This window comes from Elephas maximus, chromosome 17 (assembly GCF_024166365.1).
Source record: "Elephas maximus indicus isolate mEleMax1 chromosome 17, mEleMax1 primary haplotype, whole genome shotgun sequence".
In the NCBI taxonomy this organism is placed as follows: domain Eukaryota; kingdom Metazoa; phylum Chordata; class Mammalia; order Proboscidea; family Elephantidae; genus Elephas; species Elephas maximus.
In genome coordinates, this window is record NC_064835.1 from 24,885,413 (window position 1) to 24,904,131 (window position 18,719).

At 36.9% G+C, this 18,719-nt stretch overlaps 1 protein-coding gene across 1 annotated transcript; it reads right to left on the reverse strand.

Moving 5' to 3' along the window:
• Positions 1-2,641: 2,641 nt before the first annotated feature.
• On the reverse strand, positions 2,642-8,925 carry LOC126060876 (olfactory receptor 8B3). Its single transcript, XM_049857238.1, has 2 exons — positions 8,918-8,925; positions 2,642-3,587 (listed from the first exon to the last, which is right to left on the reverse strand). Exons 1-2 carry the CDS (start codon positions 8,923-8,925, stop codon positions 2,642-2,644), a joined length of 954 nt encoding a protein of 317 aa, XP_049713195.1.
• Between the last annotated feature and the right edge of the window lie 9,794 nt (positions 8,926-18,719).

Consider the following 18,719-nt stretch of genomic DNA (forward strand, 5'->3'; position numbering starts at 1 on the left):
AAAATACTAGCCATCTCTTGCTTGTGCTACCTAATATGACATCAGTGCAAAAGATCAATATTGTGTTTCGTAGGATGCCCAGATGGTTTAGATTTCTTCCGAATATCTCATGACAGAGAAGAAGAGTTAACATAGTCCAAGAAAAAAAGTAATATCTACTATTACCCATTCTACTTGAATGGAAACACATTCTGATCCTCTTTTCTGATCGAAATAGAAAAAGAATGCATTTTTCGCAATTAATTACCTGCATAATGTATATCTAGATCCTTATTAATCTGTTCTAGCAATGACAACATGTATGCTGTAGCAGCTATTCATGCTGAACTCATTAACATGTTCATAGCTAGTACTGAGTTTCTATGCATGGAGATGGAGAATATGGCAATGGATATTGGTAACACAACATGATTGATGTAATTGGTTTCACTGAACTGTACAAGTAAAAAACATTGAACTGGCTAGTGTTGTGTTACCTAAATTTTTACAACAATAAAAATAATTTTTAAGGTTAACATTATCAATAATGATACATTTTGTAAGCTAAGAAAAGCACATCACTTCTTTTGATATTCTTTCCAAAATGCATAATTCATAAGTCATAAGGAAATGTTGGTCCAATCCAAGAGACATTCTAGAAACATAATTGGTAGGAATTCTTTAAAAGATTAAATGTCATGCAAGATGAAGAAAGACTGACAAACTACATCAAATGGGAGAAGACTAAAAACACATAACATCTAAATACAACGCATGGTTGCACAACATGATGAATGTAATTGATGTTACAGAATTCGTTGTAAAGATGTCACTGTAAAAAATCTTGAAATGGCAAATTTTTTGTTTTTTATATATATATATATATAAATATAAAACCAAAAAATAAACCCATTGCTATTGAGTTAATTCCAACTCATAGCTACCCCATAAGACAGAGTAAAACTGCCCCATATGGTTTCCAAGGAGCAGCTCAAGCTGCCAACCTTTTAGTTAGCAAACGAGCTCTTAACTACCAAGGCTCCTTTATACACATACTTACGACAAATAAAAAATTAAAAAAAAAAAAGTTTAAAGGCTATTAATGGAATAATGATGATATTTAATAAGATTTGTATATTAATTACTGTTATATCAATATTCTGATTTTGATAATCGCACTGTGTTTATGTAAGAAACTGGGTGAAGGCTTCAGAGAAATTATCTAAACCATTTTTAAATTTTTTTGTAAAATGAAGTTTAAAGAAAATAAACTGAAACTAAAAAAATTTAATGGTGTTATTTTGGTACCATGTTAGAAAGTACAAAAGAAAAAGTAAACCTCAAGGTTATTTGCGATTTATTTATTATTGTTGTTATTATTTATTTTATTATTATCTATAACAATAAATTTATTATTATTATCATTATTGAAACAAGTCTACACAATCAGTGTTTCTTGACCTTTAAATGTTTCTTATATTCTAAATATACAAAAGCAGATATAAAGGTATTACAGGAATGAGTTTCTATGCTAAAGATATTTGTTGCCTTACTGGTGATACAATGCTTAAGTAAGCTCACAAAATGTTCCTAAGAACCTAGACTATAAATATTAATATACATTATTTTTTGTTCAAGATGAACCTCATGGGATAACTAAAACAATGTCTAAAATATTTCATCTAACAGTGTTTTCCTTTAAGGGATAAATAACAAAAATTCACAATAAAATCTACATGTGCTTTTTCAAAATATTTGCTGTCATTTATAGTAATAAATGCAATTTTTATCACAAAAACCATCCTGCACCCTTATTGGAGTACCGAGATGCATACATATTGTTTCTATCATTATCCTCAATGATGTTTTTGACAATAAAAAGTGGGGTTATATGCATTATCCTCAATATTAAATGCACTGGGATGATAGAAGATCTCAGAAGCTGAGAGCATGTGGTAGATTTTGTCTCTCAAAACAGAACAAGATAAGTCAGAATAATCACAGGAAGGGACATGAGTTAAGTGAACAAAAGGAAAAACAGGGAGATTAGTTTCTATTTTAAACTACGTGCACGATTTGTAATGAAAGCATTTCATTAACATCTGCTGCTAAAGAAAAGCTCAGCAGTTTGAATCCAGCAGCCACACCTTCAAAACCCTATAGGGCAGTTCTACTCTGTCCTACAGGATCTTTATGTGTTGGAGTTGACACAAGAACAATGAGTTTCGTTTTGGGTTTTACACCCCTAAACACAGAAGTGCCAAATACAATAAAAGAATGCTTTTATTGTATTTGGCACTTCTGTGTTTAGGTGAGCAAGCTGTACTGTTATTTACATTAGGTGACTTCTGGAACTCACCATATGTGTTCCCATTAGGAATAGAGCAGGAGATAGAAGGAATAGAAAACAATAATGAAAACAGTCGGTATGTATGTTCCTTTTACAACACATTATTAACTATTTAGTAATATTGTGAGAGTTGCAGTAGATAAAGAAGCAAAGAACTAGACAAGATTAGCTGTAAGAGAAGTGATAAAAACAAGTCTATTAAATCATACATAACACAATCTGTAGACTCAACATAGTTGTAAACGGTCCCTCATGGATATAACAATAAAAATCTGAAATGCTTGAACTTCTTTATATTTCCAGTGCTTCTAGTTAGAATATGTTTCTCCTCTGGATTTTAATCAAAGCTTTCCTCAGGGCTACTTTGACATCTTTGTTTCTCAAGCTGTAGATCAGAGGGTTAAGCATAGGGCCCACATTAGTGTAGAAAATAGATGAAACTTTCCCCTGGTCCGTAGATTCAGGAGAAGAATACTTAAGATACATAAATGCTGCCGACCCAAAGAAAAGAGAAATAGCGATGATGTGGGAGCTACAGGTGCTGAAGGCTTTTGATCTTCCTTGAATAGACTTGATATGAAGAATGCTAATAAGGATGAAAATATAAGAAACTAGGATGGTAAAACTGGGTACTGTAATATTGATACCCACCACAATGAGAACTACTACCTCATTGACATAGGTGCTGGTACAAGAGAGTTGGAGGAGAGGTAGGATGTCACACAAGTAATGGTTGATGATATTAGCATTGCAGAAGGTTAGTCTAAGCATGCAGCCTGTGTGGGCAGTGGCTCCAGCAAATCCCATGGCATATGCAGCAAGTGTCAGCACAGAACACAACTGATGGGACATGGTGACCCTATACAGCAAAGGATTGCAAATGGCCACATAACGATCATAGGCCATCAAGGTCAACATATAGCATTCAGAGACGACAAAAAAGAGAAAGAAAAACAGTTGGGTCATGCACCCATCATAGGAGATGACATTCTTCTTTGATACAAAGTTCATCAGCATTTTGGGGGTGAAAACAGAACAGTAACAGAGATCAATGAAGGATAGATTGAAAAGGAAATAGTACATGGGGTTGTGAAGGTGAGAATTTATCCCAATAAGAACAATCAAGCCAAGATTGCCCACCATGGTAACAATGTAGATCATTAGAAACAAGTAAAACAGAGGCTGCTGGAGCTCTGGACGATCTGTTAATCCAGCAAAAATAAATTCAGTCACTAATGAGTCATTTCTTGCCAGTATTCTGATTTTTGGAAATCTGTGAGGAAAACGGAAAATTTTATTAGTACAGAACACAGCTTTCCCTTTACACATACTCACTCATTACGAAGGGACTTGGATTGGCAGAATTAAGCCTTCCTTTGCTTTGTGGAGTCTGAATGTACTGCCACACACTTCACTCAATAATTCAATCACCTTATCTTTTGTCTTCATGAGCTAACTTGTGATGAACAATTCCTCCTGTCTTTACTAGAAGATAGAAAGTTGGAGTAGCTGAGGTACAATTCTACCTGATGATGAGCATGGAGGGTGGGAAAGCCTCTCCTATCTGTCCCTCTCATTCATCTGGCCCTTTACTTCTTAGTTCCTATTCATGTTTCCACTACTTTACTCAACACCTCTGTTCCTCTCTGATGACCATCAGCGAAGAGAGAACTTCTACTAGAGAAGAGATTATATTGACATTCTTCATCCTAGAAGGGAGTCATTCACTGTCTATAGGATATTCAGATGTCTTTCTTAAAGAAACCTGGATGTAATAACTGTGCCACCTATTGAAGAGAACCTTAGTAGCCTAACATTTATAATCAATCATACACCTCTGTGTTTCTACACATTCTCCTTTGTTCCATCCCAGCTGGGCAGACAATAAGAAAGGAAGGGGAATGTGTTTTCCCAGGCTTCTGTATGAGGACATAAAAGAGAAACACAATTAATCTGGATGCTGGTTACACAAGTGGTCAAGTTTGTAAAAATTCATCAAGCTATACACTTATGTAAATACTTCTATAGGTATAACATACCTTGACAAATAAATTTAGGAAAGAGACACAGCTCTTCTTCCTCTGATGTTGCTTTGTACTGGATGTGCCACTTGGAACTGCTACTGCTGTCTTACTGCAGGAGTGAGGATGAAACCAACACAGAGTAAGCTGCGAATGGTGCAGCCAGTAGAGTCAGAGCTGCACACCTATGAGTGTCTTGCTATGCAATGTATTTCCTCCTTTCTTGGCAACGTAGACAGTGAGTGAGAACAATAAAATTCGGATTAATTCACCCTTCTTCGACTGAAGACCTTAGTGCTGACTCTACATCGTTCCACCTCCACTGTCCTAGAAGAATTGACTTTGGAGATACCAAAGTTGACCAGATGTAGGTACAGAATCTTCCTCACCTTTACTTGTAAGAGGATCACAACAGAGAATCACAACCTGAATGTTCCAAGAGTCATTCTGCGATATGAATCAAAGTTGTAGTTACAAATTTGATAAGAGGGTGTGTGCGGGGATACCACAGACTTGACACGAGAGCCAGCATGTCATAGAGCACATGGCATTCACCTAGTGCTTTTAATTCTTTTGGTCTGGTTAGGAATCCAAGCATAGCTCTCCCATAGGACCTCACACTCATGATAAGTCCTGCAGGGAAGAAATTATGGTGTTTGTGTTTATACCCTAAATTGAAACTGTAAATGTTAACTTCCCACAAGGAATTATATAATTCTCAGGGCATAGGAGAAAGGAGCCTCAGCTATCCTAGAAAAGGATGTAAGTAGAATTAATGTTATTGAAAATTTCACCTAGGTAACCTAGGTAGTTTTAGAGAGGATTGATGTATATTTCTGTAAAGTTTATAATGTCCCTTTTTTTAAATATTTTGAGGCTTTTTAAATAATCAGTGTTTATGCATTTTTATAAACACAAAGCAGAACACTTTTTTGTTGATTACACTGATTACAGAGTTTGTCATTCTTTTAAAAATTGTTTACTAGAATAAAGCTCCTTAATTTCATGAAAATTTAATTATTTTGTGTCATTCTGACTTAATAGGCCTTCACCATAATTGTTGTTAAATTTCCCATCACCATAAAAAAAGTCACGAATTCATAAACAATGGTTCTTCCTTTCCCCCTCCCTCCCACCCCTTATAGGAACTTTACTAACCACTATAAACGTTGACTCTATACATTTGCCTATTTTTATTATTTCATGTGAGGTCATAGAATAGTTGTCCTACTGTTATTTACTTATTTCACTCAGGGTACATAAAGTTTTCAAGTTTTATCCATGTGTAACATGGAACAGGGCTTCATTTCTCTCTTTGGCTGAATAGTATTCCCTTGTATGTTTGTACCACATTTTGTTTATCTATTTATTCATTCACGGACACTTAGGTTGTTTTCACATTTTGGCACTTATTTTTCTTAACTTTTAAATTTTTAAAATGATGAGAGACTCACAGGGAGTTGCGGTATCTTACATACCTACAGTACAATAGCAATGCAGGAACTGGTATTGGGATAATGTCAACTAGACTACAGACATTTTTTAGCTTTTAAAAGTTTTACAGGTCCTTATTTGCGTGTGAGTGTGTGTGTGCATTCACCACCACCCACTCCCATCGAGTTGATTCCGACTCATAGTGACCCCATAGGACAGAGTAGAGCTGCCCCATAAAGTTTCCAAGGAGCGCCTGGCGGATTTGAACTGCCAAGCTCTCGGTTAGCAGCTGTAGCAGTTAACCACTAAGCCACCAGGGTTTCCGTGTGTGTCCATAAAAAATAATTTGATCCCATGTATAGGTTTGTTTTGACAGCTACCGTTCTCAAACACAAAGTTGTTTCAAAACCACAAAAGAACTCCCAAATAATGCCTTTCTATGGGGTTGTCATGAACTGGAATTGACTTGACAGCAACCATCAGCAATAAGAGTCTCACCTACCCCCTTGCACCACCATATCTGTCCCTGGATAATCACAAATCTGTTCTCTATCTCTATAACTCAGTCATTCCCAGGATATAAATAAATGGAATCATGATATTTAAACTGGGATTCTGGCTCTTCTCATTCAACATGATGCCTTTAAGTTCCATCCAATTTGTTGTATATATGTGTAGTTCATTTCTTTTTATTACTGAATAATATTCTATTTTTTACAACCAAAGATCTGTCAATCTTCTGTGATAGTTTAAACATTAATAGATTCTTGTTTTCCCACAAAATTGATTTATTTTTGGGAAATGTTTCATGCACTAGACGATTATAGTTGAGAACGGTTCTTCTTTAAGCTCCCCTGAGTCAAGGTTCTCATTCTTCCTCCTCCAAGAATAAAACTGGGACACCCATAGTTTCAGAAGAGCGCATATCAGTCAAAGACCTGGTGAACACTGCCTATGTCCCACCTTAACCCTATTGTGAAAGTGCGCACCATCGTCATTATTAGTCATGAGCAAATCATCAGTGAAAAGACCTTGAGTATGACAAAACTGCAAATTATTTTCACTAGTTGTCATGCAAAATGCTGATTGCAGTTGCAAATATCTAGGTAATAACAGACAGAAGTCAGAAGCAAAAGACTACATAATATGTGACTCTATATGAAATATGCAAGAGTATTAAATTTCCAGAGACAGGAAGCAGATCAGTGCTTCCCTTAAGTTGGAAGTGGGAGCAGGAATTAACTGAAAACAGATATAAGGAAATATTTTGGGGTGATGGAAGATTTCTAAATATAGATTGTAGGGATGGTTGCCAGAACTCTACATATTTACTAAAAATCACTGAATGTACTTTTAATGTTGTATGCTGCCATCAAGTAGTTCCAACTGACTCTTAGCGACCCTGGGTACAATAGAAGGAAACATGGCCTGACTTGAGCCATCCTCACAATTGTTACTATGCTCCACCCCATTATTGCAGTCATAGTTCCAATCCGTCTTGTTGAGAAGCTCCTTCTTTTTTCACTGACCCTCTGTTTTACCAAGCATAATGACCTGCTCCAGGGACTGGTGCCTCCTGATAACATGTGAGAGAAAGCTGTGCCATCCTTGCTTCTAAGGAGCATTCCAGTTGTAGTTCTTCCAAGACAGATCTGGTGGCTCTTCTGACAGTCCGTGGTATACTGAATACTGTTTGCCAACACTATAATTCAAAGGCATTAATTCTTCTTAGGTCTTCCTTGTTCATTCTCCATGCATATGAGGTGATTGAAAAAGACATGTCTAAAAGCAACGTCTTTGCTTTTCTTTCTTCTTTTTTTTTTCTAACCACTTTAAAGAGGTCTTTGCAACAGATTTACCCAATGTGAAGAGCTGTTTCATTTCTTGACTCCTGCTTCCTTGGGCATTGATTGTGGATCCAAGAAAAATTGAATCCTTGACACCTTCAGACTTGTCTCTACTTATTGTGATGTTGCTTATTGGTAAAGTTGTGAGGATTTTTGTTTTATGTTGAGGTGCAATATATACTGAAGGCTGTAGACTTTAATCTTCATCAGTAAGTGCTTCAAATCTTCTTCCTTTTCAGCAACCAGGGCATATCACAGTTTGTTAATGAGTCTTCATCCAATCCTGATGACACCTTCTTCTTCATATAGTCCAGCTTCTTGGATTATTCCCAGCATATAGATTGAATAAGTATGGTGAAAGGATACAACCCTGATGCACACCTTTCTGGACTTTAAACCATGTAGTATCTCCTTGCTCTGTTCCAGTGATTGACTCTTGGTCTCAGTACACGTTCCTTGTGAGCAAAATGAAATGCTCTGGAATTCTCACCCTTCGCAATGTTATCCGTAATTTCTTATCAGCCACAGGATTGAATGCCTTTGCATAGTCTGTAAGACACAGGTAAATATCTTTCTGATATTCTCTTTCAGCCAGGATCCATCTGACATCAGCAATAATATCCCTCTTTTCATATCCTTCTCTGAATCTGGCTTGAATTTCTGGCATTTACCTGTTCATTTACTGCTACAACTGCATTTGAATCATCTTCAGCAAAATTTTATTTGTCTGTGTTATTAATGATGTTGTTCAATAAATCCCCCATTTTGTTAGATCCCTTTCTTTGGAATGTGCACAAGTTGTTACCTTTTCCAATCTGTTGGCCTGGTAGCTGTCTTTCAAATTTCTTGGCATAGATGACTAAACACCTCCAGCTCTGCCTCTGTTTGTTGAAACATTTCAATTTGTATTCCATCAATTCCTGGAGCCTTGTTTTTCACCAGTGACTTCAGTACAACTTGGACTTCTTCCTTTCTTACCATTGATTCTTGATCATATGCTACTTCTGTAATGGTTGAATGTCAATCAATTGCTTTTGGTACAGTGGCTCTGTGTACCCCTTCCATCTTCTTTTGATGCTTCTTGTGTTCTTTAATATTTTCCCTGTAGAATCCTTCAGTATTACAACTCGAGACTTGAATTTTCTCTTCAGTTCTTTCAGCTTGATAAATGCCAAGTGTGTTCTTTTGTTTTGGTTTTCTAAATGCAAATTTTGGCATTTTTCATTATAATACTTTAGTTTGTGTTCTTGAGATGCCCTTTGAAATGTTCTGTTCGGCTCTTTCACTTCTTCATTTTTCCTTTTCACTTTGCTTACTGTAAGTTCAAGAGCTAGTTTTGGAGTTTCTTCTGACATTCATTTTGGTGTTTTCTTTCTTTCTTGTCCTTTTAATGACCTCTTGCTTTCTCCATGTATGATGACCTTGATGTCATTCCACAACTCGTCTGGTCTTCAATCATTAGTGTTCAATGCATCAAATTTATTCTTGAGATGGTCTGTATATTCAAATGAGATATACTCAAGGTCATATTTTGGCTCTCATGGACTTGTAACTTTCTTCAGTTTCAACTTGAACTTGCATATGAGCAATTGATGGTCTGTTCCACAATAAACCCCTGGCTTTATTCTCATTGGTGATATTTACCTTTTCCTTCATCTCTTTCCAGAGATGAAGTTGATTTGATTCTTGTGTATTTCATCTGGCTAGGTCCATGTGTATTGTTGCCATTTATTTTGTTGAAAAACATATTTGGAGGGAAGAAGTTGTCGATCTTGCAAAATTCTATCATGTGATCTTCAACATCATTTCTGTCACCAAGGCCGTATTGTCCAACTACCAATCCTTCTGTGTTTCCAATTTTCTCATTCCAACCACCAGTAATTATCAATGCATCTCGTTTTCATATTTTATCAATTTCAATCCACAGAACTTGGTAGAAATCTTTAATTTCTTTATCTTCAGCCTTAGCGGTTGGTGCATAAATTAGAATATAGAATGTGAACATATGGCTATTACCCTATCATTGACAGTTCTGTACTTCAGGAAAAACATTGAAATGTTCTTTTTGACAATGAATGCAGAGACATTCCTCTTCAATTTGTCATTCCTGCATAGGAGACCTTATGATCATCTGAACTAAAATGGCCAGTACGAGTTTATTTCAGCCCACTAATGCCTAGGATATCAATCATTATGAGATTCATTTCCTTTTTTGAAATTTCCAATTTTTATGTATTCACAGTTCATACTTTCCACGTTCCTATCATTAATGTATCTTTGCAGCTGTTTCTTCTCATTTTGAGTCATACACATCACCGAATGACTTAATGACATCATTAAGGTCAACTCTACTTTGAGGAGGCAGCTCTTCCCCGTCATCTTTTGAGTGCCTTCCAACGTGAAGGACTCATCTTCTGGCACTATGCCAAACAGTATTCCACTGCTATTTATAAGACCTTCTTCCTGGTCTGTCTTACTCTGGAAGCTCAGCTAAAACCAGTCCACCATGGGTGAATATGCCATGGTATTTTGGGGTCCAGCTAAATTGGACATAGTGTTAATTTTACTCAGTATGACGTCTGAAACCCCTATTTTTTTCAAGATAAAGAGAAGAATATAGGGAAAATATTACACATGAGAGTAAGTGCCGGGTAATGTTTATTATCTTTCAACTGTACACTCATGTTCTATGGCCTTGGCCATAGAAAGCTTATATGTATGAGGCATACAAACAATTTGAAACTAAAAATGAAAGTGATAAATACTCCCTCCTTCTTGCCCTACCCCAGAATTTAAGATAAGCTTAAGAACAAGGAAGACGTATTAGAGGCAGGAATGATTAAACAGAAAATTGAAGAGTTAACTGAGCAAATGGAAAGCAATATGTCATCTGGTGAGGAGTAGAGGATCATGGCAATGAGAAAGTGCTATATAAAGGGAATAGGGTGACAGCATTCCAGGAAGAGAATATCCATAAAATGGAATATTATATGGCAATTACAAATTAGGATTTTAAGGATGCACAGCAAAATGACAGTGGAAGTTATCTCAGGGTGATGTCTGAGTTCTGGCCAAGGACTTAGGGTAAGGATCTAGTCGGTTCCAGTAGGGGCTGAAATATATTCCGGAATCTAAAACTGAAGAAAAAGAGGAAGACCCTCAACAAGATAGATTGACACAGTGGCCGCAAAAATAGGATCAAACATACAATGACTGTGAGGATGGCACAAGACTAGGCAGCGTTTTGTTCTGGTATACATCAGGGCTCTATGGGTCAAAACCAACTCAATGGCACCTAATGACAACAACAACAAGATTGAGATTGGGTGTAAGAACTAGGTGCAAATAGACAGAAGAAGGAAAGATTGTGGCAGGTCAGAGAGTTCAGGTGGCCAGGAAATCAGCATATACTCTCCTAACGCTGAGTTTAGGGCTGCAGGGCTAGTGTGAGATCTTTGGGTGGAGGAAAAGTGTATCCCAAAGCGTTGTCCATCTTGGTATTTTTACCAGCTCAAGAATGAATGTGGCTGAATCAGCACTTGATGCATCAAATTCAGAATTTTTAGAGCAGTCATCTTTTTACCTTTTTTTTTCTCAAAAGACAATCCAACATTGTATTCCACAAAAGACATTGCCACAATTTAATTTATTCATCCATTCTTTATTTCAGAAAAGCCAACAGACAGCATTATACTTAATAGAGAAAGACTGAGAGAATTCACCTTGAAACTGGGAACAAAACAAGGGTGCCGACTCTCACCACTTCTATTTCATATTGTATTAAAAGTCGTACCCAGAACAATAAGACAAGAAAAGAAAAAAAAGGTATTCAGATAGGAAAAGAAGAAGTAAAATTATCTTTTTTCCCCCAATGATTTCATCCTATATATAGAAAATCCCAAAGAGACCACAGGAAAACTTCTAGAGTTAATAAAGGAATTTAGCAAAGTTGCAGGGTACAAGGTCAATGAACAAAAATCAATTATCCTTCTATATACCAGCAATGAGAAATCTTAAAGGGAAATTAGAGAAACAATGCATTTATAATAACATCTAAGAGAAAAAAAAATCTAACCGGGGATGTGAAGGACTTACACAATGAAAATTAAAAGCACTGCTGAAAGAGATTAAAGAAGACTTAAGTAAGTGGAAACGTCTTCCACGTTCATAGATTGGAAGACTTAATGTTCTTTTAAGATGTCAACATTACTCAGAACAATCTGTAAATTCAAAGGAATCCTGATCAAAATTCTAACAGCATTCTTTACAGAAATAAAAGAACAAATCCTCAGTATTATTTGGAATGACAAGAGTCCCTACATAGGTAAAACAAACTTGAAAGAGAAGAACAAAGTAGGAAGGCTCACACTTCCTGAATTTAAAACATGGTATACAGCTACAGAACTTAAACAAGCTGGTACTGGTATAACAACAGAAATATAGATCAATGAAATAGAATTGAAACTCCAGAAATAATCTCACATATCTATGATCAACTGATTTTTGACAAGGGTGTTAAATCCATTCAATGAGGAAAGAAGAGTTTCTTCCATAAACAGTGCTGGCAAGATTGGATTTCCACATGTACAAAAAAGAAACAGAACCCATGCTTTACATCTTATACAAAAACAAATTCAAAATGGATTAAGGACCTAAATATGCAAAATAAACCATAAACTACTAAGAAGAACAAGCAAGGACAATGCTGCCAGGCCTCGCTTTTAAAAATACTTTAATATAAAAACAAAAGCACAAACAGGAAAAGACAAAATAAATAAATGGAACTTTATAAAAATTAAAAACTTTTGGTCATCAAAAGACTCCAAGAAAAAATTGAAAAGACAAGATAGTGACTGGGAGAATGTCTTTGGAAACCATATACCCAACAAGAATTTAATAAGTCAAATACATAAAACTTCAAAAGCTTAACAAAAAGACAAATAACCCGTTCATAAAATGAGTGAAGGACAGAAATAGACATTTCGACAAAAAGAACATCCATATACACAACAAACACATGAAAATATGCTCAGCATCATTAGACGTCAGGGAGTTGCCTATCAAAACCACAATGGGATACCACTTTACTCCCACTAGGATAAAAAAAGGATAGCTAATGTTAAAAAAAAAAAAAAAAAAAAACCTAATTGAAAATAACAAATATTGGTGAGGAAGTGGCAAAGTTACAACCATTATCCATTGCTGGTGGCAATGCAAATGATTCAATCATAGTGGAAAACAGTATGACCGTTCCTCAAAAGACTAAATCTAGAACCACCCTAACCCACTAAACCCACTGCCGTCGAGTCGATTCTGACTCAGAACTACCCTATGACCCAGCAATTCCACTCCTAGGTGTATAACCAAAAGACCTGAAACCAGAGATTCAAAAAGATACTTGTACTCCAATGTTCATTGCAGCACTATTCACAACAACCAAAAATGGAAACAACCTAAATGCCCATAAAAAGATGAATGGATAAACAAAAGGTGGCATATACATGCAATGGAATATACTCGGCCAGTAGGAGAAAGGAAGTCTTGATACATGCTATAGTATGGATGGAGCCTGAAGGCATTTTACTGAGTAAAATCAATCAATCACAAAAGGACAAATATTGTATGATCTCATTAATATAAAAAGACAAAAAAAGAAAAACATATAGAGACCAAAGTTGATTAGTGGATACCAGAGGAGGGGAGGAAATCGAGAAAGGGGCCTAACATTGATGGAAAAATTGCATTGATTAGGTTGTACAGCCAAATATTATAATTGCTGTCGATAAGTTGTTGTTGTTGTTGTTAGGCACCATCAAGTTGGTATCCAACTCGTAGCGACCCTATGCACAACAGAACGAAACACTGCCCAGTCCTGCGCCATCCTTACAATCATTGTTATGCTTGAGTTCATTGTTGCAGCCACTGTATCAATCAACCTCGTTGAGGGTCTTCCTCTGTTCCGCTGACCCTGTGCTCTGCCAAGCATGATGTCCTTCTCCAGGGACTGATCCCTCCTGACAATATGTCCAAAGAATGTAAGACGCAGTCTCACCATCCTTGCTTCTAAGGAGCATTCTCGCTGCACTTCTTCCAAGAGAGATTTGCTCGTTCTTTTTGGCAGTCCATGGTATATACAATATTCTTTGCCAACGCCACAATTCAAAGGCGTTGACTCTTCTTCGGTCTTCCTTATTCATTGTCCAGGTTTCACATCCATATGATGTGATTGAAATACCATGCCTGGGTCAGGCGCACCTTAGTCTTCGGGGTGACATCTTTGCTCTTCAAAACTTTGAAGAGGTCCTTTGCAGTAGATTTGCCCAATGCAATGTGTCTTTTGATTTCTTGACTGCTGCTTCCATGGCTGTTGATTGTGGATCCAAGTAAAATGAAATCCTCGACAAATTCAAACTTTTTTCCACTTATCATGATGTTGCTCATTGGTCCAGTTGTGAGGATTTTTGTTTTCTTTATGTTGAGGTATAATCCATACCGAAGGCTGTGGTCTTTCATCTTCATTAGTAAGTGCTTCAAGTCCTCTTCATTTTCAGCAAGCAGGGTTGTGTCATCTGCATAATGCAGGTTGTTAATGAGTCTTCCTCCAATCCTGATGCCCCGTTCTTCTTCATGTAGTCCAGCTTCTTGTATTATTTGTTCAGCATACAGATTAAATAGGTATGGTGAAAGAATACAACCCAGATACACACATTTCCTACCTTTAAATCAATCTTGATCTATGTAAAAGTTCCTCATGAGCACAATTAAGCGTTCTGGAATTTCCATTCTTCGCAGTCTCATCCATAGTTTGTTATGATCCACACAGTCAAATGCCTTTGTGTAGTCAATAAAAAGCAGATAAACATCCTTCTGGTATTCTCTGCTTTCAGCCAAGACCCATCTGACATCAGCAATGATATCTCTGGTTCCACGTCCTCGTCTGAAACCAGCCTGAATTTCTGGCAGTCCCCTGTCGATACACTGCTGCAGCCATTTTTGAATGATCTTCAGCAAAATTTTGCTTGCATATGATATTAATGATATTGTTGTATAATTTCCGCATTTGGTTGGATCACCATTCTTGGGAACAGGCATAAATATGGATCTCTTCCAGTCATTTGGCCAGGAAGCTGTCTTCCATATTTCTTTGCATAGATAAGTGAGCACCTCCAGAGCTGCATCTGTTTGTTGAAACAACCCAATTGATATTCCATCAATTCCTGGAGCCTTGTTTTTGGCCAGCGCCTTCAGAGCAGCTTGGACTTCTTCCTTTAGTACCATTGGTTCCTGATCATATGCCGTCTCAGGAAGTGGTTGAATATTGACTAATTCTTTTTGGTATAATGACTCTGTGTAGTCCTTCCATCTTCTTTTGATGCTTCCTGCGTCGTTCAATATTTTCCCCATGGAATCCTTCACTATTGCAACTCGAGGCTTGAATTTTTTCTTCAGTTCTTTCAGCTTGAGAAATGCGGAGCATGTTCTTCCCTTTTGGTTTTCCATCTCCATCTCTTTGCACATGTCATTATAATACTTTACTTTGTCTTCTTGAGAGACCCTTTGAGATCTTCTGTTCAGTTCTTTTACTTCATCAACCTTCCTTTTGCTTTAGCTGCTCGATGCTCAAGAACAAGTTTCAGAGTCTCCTCTGACATCCATCTTGGTCTTTTCTTTCTTTCCTGTCTTTTCAGGGACCTCTTGCTTTCTTCAGGGATGATGCCCTTGATGTCATTCCACAAATCGTCTGGTCTTTGGTCACTAGGGTTCGATGTGTCAAATCTGCTCTTGAGATAGCCTGTAAATTCAGGTGGGATATACTCAAGGTCATATTTTGGCTCTCGTGGACTTGCTGTGATTTTCTTCAGTTTCAGCTTAAACTTGCATATGAGAAGTTGATGGTCTGTTCCACAGTCAGCCCTTGGCCTTGTTCTGACTGATGATACTGAGCTTTTCCATCGTGTCTTTCCACAGATGTAGCCAATTTGATTTCTGTGTGTTCCATCTGGTGAGGTCCATGTGTATAGTCGCCGTGCATGTTGGTGAAAGAAGGTATTTGCAATGAAGAAGTTGTTGGTCTTGCAAAATTCTATCATTCCATCTCTGGCACTGTTTTTATCACCAAGGCCATATTTTCCAACTAGTGATCCTTCTTCTTTGTTTCCAACTTTTCATTCCAATCACCAGTAATTATCAATGCATCTTGATTGCATGTTTGATCAATTTCAAACTGCAGCAGCTGATAAAAATCTTCTATTTCTTCATCTTTGGCCCTAGTGGTTGATGCATAGATTTGAATAATAGTCACATTAACTGGTCTTCCTTGTAGGCGTATGGATATTATCCTGTCACTGACAGCATTATACTTCAGGATAGATCTTCAAAAGTTCTTTTTGACGATGAATGCAACACCATTCCTCTTTGGGCTGTCATTCCCAGCATAGTAGACTATGTGACTGTCTGATTCAAAATGGCCAATACCAGTCCATTTCAGCTCACTAATGCCTAGAATATCGATGTTTATGTGTTCCATTTCATTTTTGACAATTTCCAATTTTCCTAGATCAATGTTTTCAGCTGTTTCTTCTCATTTTGAGTTGTGCCACATCAGCAAATGAAGGTCCCCAGAGCTTTACTCCATCCATGTCATTAAGGTTGACTCTATTTTGAGGAGGCAGCTCATCCCCAGTCATCTTTTGAGTGTCTTCCAACCTGGGGGGCTCATCTTCCAGCACTATATCAGACAATGCTCCACTGCTATTCGTAAGGTTTTCACTGGCTAATGCTTTTCAGAAGTAGACTGGCGGGTCCTTCTTCCTAGTCTGTCATAGTCTGGAAGCTCAGCTGAAACCTGTCCTCCATGGATGACCCTGCTGGTATCTAAATACCAGTGGCACAGCTTCCAGCATCACAGCAACACACAAGCCCCCACAGTATGACAAACTGACAGACACATGGGGGTCGATAAGTTGTACACCTGTAAAATGCTGAAATGGCAAAATTTGTGTCATAGATATATTTATAGAAATGACGAAAAGAAACAGCAGCTGCTGAGGTTTCTTATATATGACCAAACACTTCATGGGATTGGATTCCTTGAGTTAGAGTTTGAGGGCCATGGTTTCATTTGGCATCCCAGTTAAGTGGACTAATAATATGTTTAGTACTCCTAGTATAACTCCTAGTTCATTGCATATTGTCTGGGGTCTTAAAAACTTGCAAGTTGCCATCCAAAGCACAACATTTGATCTCTATTCACGTGGAGCAAGAGAAGAAGGTGAGTCAGGAACAGGAGAAAATATGGAATGTCTGGCTAATTGGCCCCATGAACAACTGCCTTCTTTTCATGGGACTGGAAGTACTAGATAGTGCCTGGCTACCATTACTGAATATTTTAATTAATGATTCTATAGAAGAATACTGATCAAACGGGGGAACATGTGGAATAAAACTTCAAATTCTCATGGACTCTAGACTTTCTGGAGCCATGGAGAGTGAAGGAATTCCTAAACTATTGCCCTGAGATATTTTTGGCTTAAACCTTCAACCAAAAATATCCCCTGGTGTCACCTTAAAACCAAACACTACTTTAGCTTAACTACTAAAAAAATTTTGTCTTGAGCACTATCTCTGTGGGATAAAATTGACAGCACATACTTGAAAGATTAGATAGGAACATTAGGGGGAAGTGAGATTATGTTAATGAGGGGAGAACAACTCAGAAAAGGAGGGGGAGGATGGTTGCACAATTAGAAAAATATAATCAATGTCACTAAATTGCACATTTATGATTTTTGTTGAATTGGTGTATGTTGTGCGGTGTATTCCCAACAACAAAATAAATAAAATTTAGGCAAAAAATAAACTTGAAAAATACTTATTTTCAATTATAATTCCTATATCAGCTGTAATTCGAGTTTTGTACAGCCTAAAATACACATGGTCATAGCACACCAATGCCACAAAAACAGGTGCAATTTAATTCTTCCCAGGTTCTCATGCTCTCTGAATTTAAAATCCCTCCAATATCAAATAACCTATGCCTTTTTCCCACTCAGAAAAATTCTGTGATCTCCATAATATTTCCAAGAGTTTCCAGAAGTGAGAGGGTAGGGACTTTCATTGTCTCATATTTTGCTTTCTAAATTTCTGCTTCCTAACTTCAGTTTCAATTACCACTTATTATTTTATCTCCTAAAGTTGTTGTGCTCTTATTACCTGAATCCCCACAAATTTGTCTATACCTTTTTCTCCTTCATTCCCCAAAACACTACTAAGAGTCTATGATCATTGTGCACTACAAGTTTATCAAAGTTTTTTGTACATTGTAGGTTAATTGCAGTACTCAGTAGAACACGGAAAAAAAAAAAAAACTGAATTCTTTGTCTGAAACCTCATTGATTATTCCCTACACAGGAACCTCTTATTTGTTGACCATGTATCTCTTTTGTCCTGGTCTAATGACATGTTTCTGGACCTCTTTCTCTCCCATGTCCCCTATTCTCTGAAATAAAAACACCTGCAAGTATCTCACATTCACTTTATTTTATTTTTCAGAAAAAAAGTATCTTTTTGGATCATTCATCTCCCAACTCTATTTGCCCAATCAGCATCCTCTTCGCACCAAAAAGATCCATCAAACCGTTTTCCTAAAGAAAAAAAAAAAAAAGCACTACCTTGCCTGAGGGAAAGTTATGTATCCTCTTGGAATAAAATACAGTCAACTTTCAGCAAAACAGGATCGTTTTCTTATATTTCATGTTCATTGAAATAAAATAAATAAATAAATAAAATGAAGTAGAAACAAAGTAGATTTGAAATCAGTAGGCTAAGGCTTTACTTTTGGCTTTTTTCATTAAGAAGCTTTGTGACTGTAAGTAAATCATTAACCCCTCTGAGCCTAAGTTTCCCATCCATGCAATAATTATAGATACAGGATCAATTAGGTGTTAGTAATGGTGTAGGAAGGTATATAAGTAAACACTTTGCCAAAAGAAGGTTAGTGCATAGTGTTTATAGCTACAGAGTGAGATATACTTGAGAGTGTCCGTGGAACATTTGATCTCTGTGAAGTGGTGACATATGAAGGACACG